General features: G+C 35.0%; 2 protein-coding genes across 4 annotated transcripts in view; one reads left to right on the top strand and one right to left on the bottom strand.

Moving 5' to 3' along the window:
* Positions 1–402: 402 nt before the first annotated feature.
* Positions 403–2,420, top strand: LOC116349382 (clusterin-associated protein 1). Its single transcript, XM_031780787.1, has 5 exons — positions 403–502; positions 576–970; positions 1,033–1,346; positions 1,425–1,789; positions 1,858–2,420. Exons 1-5 carry the CDS (start codon positions 481–483, stop codon positions 2,091–2,093), a joined length of 1,332 nt encoding a protein of 443 aa, XP_031636647.1. The 5' UTR covers positions 403–480; the 3' UTR covers positions 2,094–2,420.
* The window catches only part of LOC116349380 (rho GTPase-activating protein 7), a 111,749-nt gene continuing 104,461 nt past the window's right edge, over positions 2,296–9,583 (bottom strand). For all 3 annotated transcript variants that reach the window (XM_031780781.1, XM_031780782.1, XM_031780783.1), the window contains 9 exons: positions 6,291–7,447; positions 5,982–6,114; positions 5,771–5,897; positions 5,588–5,700; positions 5,317–5,521; positions 4,811–5,246; positions 4,427–4,744; positions 4,174–4,353; positions 2,296–4,064 (listed from right to left, as the gene is read on the bottom strand). In XM_031780781.1, the coding sequence (XP_031636641.1) occupies positions 3,953–4,064; positions 4,174–4,353; positions 4,427–4,744; positions 4,811–5,246; positions 5,317–5,521; positions 5,588–5,700; positions 5,771–5,897; positions 5,982–6,114; positions 6,291–7,447 (2,781 nt within the window). In that variant the 3' untranslated portion in view covers positions 2,296–3,952. The remainder of the gene's footprint in view (positions 4,065–4,173; positions 4,354–4,426; positions 4,745–4,810; positions 5,247–5,316; positions 5,522–5,587; positions 5,701–5,770; positions 5,898–5,981; positions 6,115–6,290; positions 7,448–9,583) is intronic.

Below are 9,583 nucleotides of genomic sequence, written 5' to 3'. Positions count from 1 at the left end.
TGTTGTGATTCAATGTTGTGCTTTGTGTGCATGTTTGCATAAACAAAATTAGACCGAAACTAATGAGTTTTTCACACTTTTTCAAAACTAGGTGAATGTAATGGTTTTATTAGTTTTTGGCACATAGTAAAATCCGATTTTACGATTTTTCGAATCGATGTCAATGCAAAATGTTCTCTAGAAAATTAAAAATTGACTCATAACGAATGTTTTGCGGGAAAAAATCATACTCTCAATGTAGTGTCAACGTAACGGTCTGTTTGCATCGTAAAAAAATGGGTAAACATATGAAACGGGTGAAATGAAATGTAAACATTTGGTATCGCGTTGATGGTGCGCAATCGCGCATGCCACGTGTAGTTGCTATAGCAGCATAAACGTACACAATATATCAGCGATACATTTTATTGTGATTAATTTCATCGAAGTTAGACTTGAAGTTGAAATTTATTGCTTTTATTAATTACGCTGTAAAAAAATATGTCCTATAAAGAGGTTCGAGGTAATTGTCGCTTACTTTCAATGTTGTGCTAGTGATGAAATTAATTTTATCTTTGTTCATTAATTGCGTTTAGATTTGTTTGAATACTTGAAAATTCTCGGCTATCCGAAACCACTGAAATTGACGGCACTGTATACGGATCAAGGATCATTGGAGAATTTTAAATTGATTTTTGATATATTACGGTGGCTCATTGACCAATATGAACCGGGAACAATTTTACTGGGCAGCACTGATTCGGAAATGGATCGAACACTCTTGGTTCGAAGTACTGTTGAATTTTTAGTTGTAAAAGCTGGCATCAAATTGAATCCGATGCGATTATACGCTAGCTCAATGGTTTCGGCACCTGAATTGCTGAAAGTTGTTAATTTGATTATGAAACGGCCAACGTTACAATCACAGGACGCAGATGTTATGAATGAAAATCAATATCGTAAAGTAGCTGAAATCGATATCGATGATAAGGTTTCTTGCGTTTCTATCATTATTTTTCCCTGCTACATTATTCCAACATATTTTCATTTCAGATCAAAGCCAGACAACGCGGTCGCGAATTATCTTCAGAGCTAACGCAAATCGGTGCAACACTTTATGACCTTTTGGGTAAGGAAAATGAAAATCAAGAGAAACGAAACTCACAAGCCGGCCGCCAAATGGAATCATCAAATGTTGGTCGAATTTTGAGCAATGTCATTGCATCGGCCAATGTAAAAGTATCGACCGATAAGGCCTTATTAGATTCGGTTTTGATGGAACGACAAGCCATTTCAGCGAAAATTGAACGGAGAAAAGCCGATTTGGAGAGACTTAAACAACGATTGGATACACTTCAAAAGATTCGGTAAGATTCTTTCAATTTAAAAGATATATTTCCAATAAAAGACTAGAATTTACTTTGTTTTTATTTTCAATCGTATAGGCCTGCATTTTCTGAAGAATTTGAAAAGGCTGAGGAAGAACTAGAAAAATTGTACGTTGAATATTTGACACATATTCGATGTTTGGATGCTTTGAGAGCCCAAATGAGTGTCAATGCAAAAGTAGCACAGCCTCTGTCCGAAGCCAGCAAGTCAAGTGCTCCGGCAAGTATGATTCTTTTGCCAGACGGAATTCTTGATTTCTCCGACGAACTTAGTAACGATGGCGATGACTTGCTTGATGACGAAGCAAATGAATTGAAACTTAAGAGACCAACTGAGATTAATGAAGAAGTTGATGCGGTAAAGGCGGACAAAGCTACCGAAAATGATCCAATTAAAGCCAAGCTTCGAATTAAAACGGGAGGTATGTGTTTTGAATTTACTATTCATTTTATTCAAGTAAAAAACTGAATTATTGTATTTAACACTCAGTGCGTAGAACAGATGATCCGCGTCTCATTGGTACTATGCTTGGTGAAGAGGGTGAATCAGATTTCGATAGTTCATTGGATTACAATGAAGGAGAGGAAGATTCCGATGATTCTGATTTGAATTTGGAAAACGATCCAGCCGCAAATGTCGAGGCCTTATACAATTTTAGTGAAAATGTACCGGCACGCATTAAATCGGCAAAACCAAAGGTCTATCAAAGTGATGAAGATTTTTAAAATTCAAGATTTTTGAATCACCAATCAAACCCTTGTCACTGACTATTGACAGATTTCTGCTGCAATGAACAAATAAAGAAGAAATAAAAGAAAATATGTTGATTCAATTTTGATAGAGTGTACCATTTCAAATAGAGCACATATTTGACAAATTCCATTAAATAATAATGTTTTGTGGATTCGAAAAAGAAAAACCATATAATAGCATGTAATACATTTATATATATTGATACATTTTGGTGCAGAATCAATGCATATTAAATAATTGCCCCAAATTGCAGGACGTTTGAATATTTTTCTTTTAATTTTTCAATAAATGTCACTTAATTCACTAAAATATGTACGTTTTCAATAGAGACGTGTGTGTGTGTGTATTTTCAATATGTTTGTTTTTCCATTATTTTAAGGTACTTGATGGTTTTTGGCTTTTATTTACATGTTCTTATTTCTTATTGATTAACAAATTCAAGTGTTCAATTTCAAATGTGTTTGAATTGGCCATTTATAAATTTTTTCTCAACAATCTATAGACGAAATATATAACTAACTCCTTTATTTCCATTTCAATGTAAAATTTTGTTCAAATTTAATACTTTGCCGGAAAAAAAATATGTGTATATAATAATGCTTACGAAATGCAGAAAAATTCTCAACGGCAATGGTAATTTTGTGTCCAGTTACAAAAGTTCGACGAAGTTATGATGGGACATACAGCGGTATATTCTGATTAATTGAATTGTGTGGACGGTTTTTTTTAGGGATATAAAGTGATTTTGTCATTTAGCAAATTGAATGCAGAAAATTTACGGGCGAAGAAAACTCTAATGAAACAATAAATTGAATGACTAGTGAAAGGAGATTGTTTCCCCTTTGAAATGCTTACTTAACTATTTTCCATTGTTTTGTCTATGTATAATGTGTTAGTGATTAAGTCTCATGGATGAATTTACACCTTGTTTTATTTAGTACATATGCCTTATTGTGTACGACCAAAAAAATATGCTTTTCTCTACTTGATTCTTGATACGAACGAAAAATGAAACGGTTGACATTCATTTAGATTTATTTGCTCATATTGTTTATATATGTGTATTGTGGTTTTGTTTCAAATCAGTTTCCAATAGGAAATGGGTTGAATATGTGATATAAATTGAGTATTTATAAATTCCTTAATGCGAACAAACAACAGGTAGGTGATAAATTACACTAAACTCAATTCAATTTTGTGTGTCAATTGAATTTCTATTATATTATTGGACCTCACATGATGCGCTCACGTCGCTATATTATACTAATATTTTGTTGTTGTTTTTTCTTTTATTCACTTAATATTTATAATACTAAATATTGTTGCAATAGCATATCATTGAGCTTTTATCTCTGATAAAATCTTCAAATTTTCTTCTTTTCTCATTCAATATACATACACCGTGGTTAATGGAATAATAATTGGTTTTCAATAACATTTATCAAAAATAGGATTTGTGTGCTTGATGCTTAATATTAACGTGATTTAATTTTTGTTTTAGAGAAACCGTGAACGGGCTATTATTGACAGTGTGTCAATGTCAATTTACAAATAAGTTCAGCATTCTTTTATTATATGTGCATTGCTGATGATGCGTTCTTAGTGCCTTCTTTTAGAAACGCATTCAATCCTATTTTCGCTTCTTATTTCACAAAATTTATCAACTAAACTTTTTTTTTACATCTAAAACCTTCAAACATTTCTTTTCTTTTTTTTTTTTTAAATCGACAGAAAAAAACCTGTCTAAACAAATATTTACACAATTATTGGAATTTCAAACAAATTTTCCTCTAATTTAATTTAACTATTTGAATGGGGCTATAATAATTTCTTATTTTCCATCCGAACCGATGCTGTGATGCTTGAAAGCACTTCGAATCTTCGATAAATACTGCGAACAAATGTGACCATAACATTTATTATACCATTCGGGGCTGCGGCCTCTGAAATGATGCAGTTAAAAATGATATATTTAATTGGTTTTCAAGAAATGGAAAAACGATGAAGTAGAAGAAGAAGTAGAAAAAAGAAGAAATGGTTTTCCAAACTTACTTTGTGTCGACACGCGCCAAGTGCATAATTTTCGATTTTCCATTACCGATTGGTTCGATGAGGTAGCGAGATGCAAGCACAACACCTCTGACACCGCCCAATAGCAAATGTGCATCGGAATGAGCTACGGACGTTTCAACAACTACACAGGCACCGCGTGGTAAATCCGCTCGCCAAGATCTAAGCAAAAAAAAAATGCGATTTATTAGTACTTTGAAAATAAATTAATTTGATCGTTCTGTTCAATTATTACCTCAGAACACAGTAATCAGTGATGACATGGCCGCCAGTGGCATATTGGAAAATTTCACTGTGATCATCGAGTTGCTCAACGATGCGGCATTTCATGAGATATGAATCCCATTGACGTCGTTCTTTGAAAATAAAGTGCAATATTTCCATTGGTGTCGCTTCAATTTCGGTTGTGCAACGCCAAAGTCGTAGTGGATGACCGTCGCCAACTTTTTTGTGTGCAACATCAATGAATGGATCGAATGTTTGCATTGAAATCCAACCACGTGATTTTTCGCGTCCTTCCTTAATCGTTGCACTCGTGCACTCATACAGATACCTGCATAAAAACCATTACAATTAATATACTTAACCTCAAATTGTGACAGATTAATATGAAACTTACCCACGCCAATCGTGCACTTGTAAACCTTCTCCCAATGCTTCCAATGGTACTGGTTTTGATTCCTCCATGTAATTGAAATTACATCGCTGCACTTTTTCATTTGAGATGCTGAACAATTTGCGATAATTTTCAATCATGTATGTAAGGCAATCGTGCGAGGCACGTGTTTCAGTCAATTCTCTTGAGTCCGGCATTCCGGTTGGTTTGCGTCGACGTGGCGATACGGAGTTTGATCGTGGCGGTGCCGAAAATGCGCCGTGGAACAGTGATGGTGCCAAACATACGGCCAAATTATTGCTTGTCATTTGATTGATCATCGCATGACCGGCGACATTATGTAAGAATTCCAATAAATATTGTAACACCTCACGATGCTCATCGGGCAACAACAAAATCGCCGATTGCACTGCATCGAAATGCACTTCGGCTGGTAAGTCTATTGAATTGGAAGGAATAAATTTAAAATTTGTAAAAAAACAAAAATTGAAGTGTAAATTTGAACTTACGTTGGAAGATTGCAATAAATGTGTCCGACATTTTGGCCGTGAGCAATGTGTCCGGCAATTCACGGAAGTACTGCTTTAACATATCAGCCACGTCGTATGCCTGTTGCAAGTCATACGTTTCCATAACATCACCGTGTGAGTCTTCAATCAGTTCTTTTAATTTTGCTATGCGTGATTTGACGCCAGATTTTCGGAACAAACCAACCTGAAAGTGATTTTGATTAGATTTGCTTTTGTCACAAATAATACACACAATATATTAAACACTTACTTGATCCAATGCATTCAATTTCAACCATTTAAAAGCTGTTTGAATGGCTGTTGGCATGGTTTGTCCGGTTCGTTGCAAAAATAGCACTAATGGAACACCAAATACTCTTTTATCTACAAAAAACGAACGAAAACGTTAGAAACTAATCAAGCGAATGAATCTCAAAAAACACACGACGCTTACCTTTATAGTCTGGCGTTTTAATCTTTTTGATGAATTTCGGTAGCTCCCAATTCCATCCAGAGCGATGTGTTGGACAATATCTTTCCATGTATCCGGTTAAAGTGACTAGAGCTAATTTTCTCACAACCTGTCGGATATTAAAGCAAGCACACAAAATTAAAATTGTTTTTTTTTTTCATTGAATCATGAATGGATATTTGTTTTAACATACTTGCAATTGACCACAAGACATTGAAGCCAATAATGTTCCGGCATCTTGTTTAAAATCTGGTGTTTTAATCGTTATTTTGCACCATTCTGGTCGTTCACCATTTTGAAAGCTATGCCATCGTACAACGGAGCTTCTGAAGTTCAAACGAATAGTAATGAAAATACAAATTCAGACATTTAAAAATAAACAATTTCGTTTCGAGTAAGAACAAAGGGAAATTTAAACAAACGAACCAAAAAATTCATTTGATGCGTTTAAATTTATCCGCATTAATGCCGAATGCTAAAAATATCGTTTCTAAAAACAAACCTTGTTCTGAATTTATTATCAAATTCACCATCTGCTTTAACTCTGGCCGAGCTACGTGAACGAAAACTTCTGCTTTTAAACGATTCTTTGAATTTCTGTGATTCTTTGCCCAAATTCAATGAACCGCCACGTGAGAATTTTGACGATTTTGGATCAATGGTGTTGTCAACGCTGTTATTATTGTTATTATTCACCGTTAATTGATTGCCATCGTGGAAAATACGATTTCGCTGTCTTGAGAACATTTGATGACATTCGGAATCCGATAGAGCGCCAATATCTTCAACTTTGCTGCCTTTTTGTAAAAATCGTCTTGTGCGCGATGGTCTCTTCTTTGGTATTGTGCTGACTCCACTGCCAACGCCACCACCGCCGCCTCCACTTGATTCTTGGCTAGCATCACTGCAGTATGACGACGAATCATCACCAGAGCCCTTTAAATCTTTTGTCAATCCGGGATTGTGTGCAAAGAAATGCAATGGACTGGTTCGATTCGATTGGCTGTGCTGGGTGTGCAGATAGGAGTTTGGTGCCAGGTTCGTATAATGACGTGGGCTCAAATGATTCGGACTGAGTTTTTCCGTCGATGAATAATCATTTGCAATCACTCTAAGCTCATTGTTATTGAGTGTGGCTGCCAATTTATTATTTGTTAAAATGGTTGTGTACGGGCTGCCTGGAGCCGGTGACGGTGGTGTTGACATTGTTATAATATTCACCATTTTAAGATCATTCATTTTTGGGCTAATTTGTGATAAGTCCAATGTTTGCGGACCACTAATCACAACACCATCACGATTTTGTCGCTTTCGGCGTCGTGATTTAATCGATTCAACTCGACGCAGAAATGCTTTGGCACCATCTTTTAAACGTTCACTACCCGTTCGACGTAATCGTACCGGAATTTGATCTTGCTCATCGCCTTGCGATTGGGAAAATGACACGCCAATCGGCAGGGTCGAAAAGCCCAATTGTTGTTCATCATTTGTGTCATTCTGTTCGGGACTCGATTCACGTGATGTATTCAATGTACTATTCAATTTTTCAATTGGTTTTTGCATGTCCATCTCACCGACACGTGACCATCGACGATTCGTCTGTTGAAATGTCCAATTTTCACTCAACGCATACTCATCATCCTCTGATTCCTCTTTGTTCTGTAATTAAATTAAAATGACAATCATGAAATAACAAAAAAATAATAATAATTACAACATTTCAAAAACATTCAATTATCAACATCACAAACAGAGAGAGAGAGAGAGAACATTGTAAGCCGATGTCACTCACTTCATATACTGATATGTAATTTAGGTATTACAATTTGTGGAAATAATTATGAAAATGTTGTTAGATGTGACATGAATTGTCACCGCATACACAAAACATGGTGTGCGGTTTGTATTTTATGAACATAAAATAAATACGCAGCAAAATTATGGCAAGCAACAGCAATGCAGATGGGCAAATTGAAAAAATGGATGTAAATGGAACGTTTGCTATGTGTAATCGTCAAACATACACCCAGAGAGAAAGAGAGAGAGAGAGAGAGAGAGAGAATTATAATGTGTCAAGTGGAGTACGTTTGAATTAAGAGTATTATGCAAATACAATTCGAAGTCAACGACAGTTCCGAGCATTTTAATTAAACTCAAATTCTTGTTGATAATGAATAGCTCCATTTTTCGACTAGATTTTCGTGAATGCAATATCAAATTAATGGTAAATGTTTGGGTTCACACCCTATTTCATGCACTATTTGAATTGATATTCGCATGAATTTCGTAATCTATATATGCAAAATTGGGTGTTAATTAATGTTTAAATAATTACATAGAATAACCGCACGAGCACACTCTATTTGTTGTATCCTATAACTTGTATTTATCAATTTTAAACACGCTCATAAATCAAATATGTGCGGTGTACGTTCTACACGTTCAGTTGAATATTAAAATGATATCATTTTCATCATTTTTCCTCATTTTTTTTTTCATGGGAAATACAAAATGTTAGAGGCTAAATGCTTTTTGAAATAAATGTGATGAAAAACATCCGATTGGTTGGTCTGGGTATGGGGTTCTTTTTTCTCTTTCTCTCTCACTCTCAATTGGTCTCTCTCTCTCTCTCTCTCTCTCTCTCTCTCTCTCTTGAAGAATCGTAAAATTTAAAAGAGAACGCTGACGAAAATTAAAAAAAAACCTTGCTCCAATTGCCAATTTTCTTCCATTTGTTTACACACATCGAAATTTCGATTAGTGATTGGAAATATTACGTGCGTAATATCGAGTGTATGTTTGAGTAATATAATTTCTGGTTGTTTGGCCTCATGTAATGCCGGTGTATTGCTCTAGAGAGCGAGAGGAAAAAGAGGTAGGCACACATCGAAGATCGTTTCTATTTTTCGCTCGCCAATTTCGATTTCATGGGTCAAATTGCTTACGTAAAATCGAATTTTAAAAGCATTTTACTATATTCAAACAAACCAATATGAATCAGTACCCAATAAAAGACTGGTTAAATAGCATTTCAAAAGGTTTTTCTAATCTGGTCAATATTTTTATCACTTTATTAAAATAATGTAAATTTTCCGTATGGCTTCGGGGCAATATATTTCTGATCGAAGTAACGTTGGTGTTGTTGCTTTTGCTTCGAATAATCCACTGGTGTCGAGAAAGTATTTCTATAAATAACTATATGGATTTTTATTGACAATAGCACAATTATGTTATTGTTTATCGTTATACGTTATTCCGTATTTTTAGCGATGGGAGTGTGTGTGTGCGGCGAAAAACACGAAGTCAGCCAAAGTGCAACCAAGTGTTTTGATATATTATGTGTTTTTTGTTTATGATTATACATATATATTTATATTCTTTTGCGATGGTCATCATTTCAAGTACTACGTCACATATTGCACACACAGTTGGAAGAAATAAACCAAGAATTTCTCACTCACGATTCGGTTGGAAGAAAAATCGCTTAGACCGACCGCCTTGAGAACGACTTATAAACTATCTTGATTGAAAAGAACAACCGAAGCGATGCGATAGAATGAACCAAACAAACGGTCGCATTTATTTAACTTGAAAGGAATTTGATGTTGAACAAAAACAAGCATACCAAGGCATATTCAGTGAGAGTGCATGAATTTTCTCGCACTCAATCAGCGAACAAACGGCATTCAACGAATTTGATTCAAACCGATTTTCAGCTACAATACATTGTTAATAAATGTATGCGGTCATAGTTCAATTTCAATATAATTTCTGGGTGCATATACACTTGGGTTA

Source organism: Contarinia nasturtii, unplaced genomic scaffold (genome assembly GCF_009176525.2).
Source record: "Contarinia nasturtii isolate CC-2019 unplaced genomic scaffold, AAFC_CNas_1.1 Cnas_scaffold_2861, whole genome shotgun sequence".
Classification (NCBI taxonomy): Eukaryota; Metazoa; Arthropoda; class Insecta; order Diptera; family Cecidomyiidae; genus Contarinia; species Contarinia nasturtii.
This window is presented reverse-complemented; position numbering and strand designations above follow the sequence as displayed.

What these genes read in the sequence shown, in the direction of transcription:
- LOC116349382 (XM_031780787.1), top strand. Translation starts at nt 481, where the DNA reads ATGTCCTATAAAGAGGTTCGAG. An exon ending in GTCCTATAAAGAGGTTCGAG is followed by an intron (nt 503 to 575) that starts GTAATTGTCGCT and finishes AATTGCGTTTAG; the next exon opens with ATTTGTTTGAATACTTGAAA. An exon ending in AAATCGATATCGATGATAAG is followed by an intron (nt 971 to 1,032) that starts GTTTCTTGCGTT and finishes TTTTCATTTCAG; the next exon opens with ATCAAAGCCAGACAACGCGG.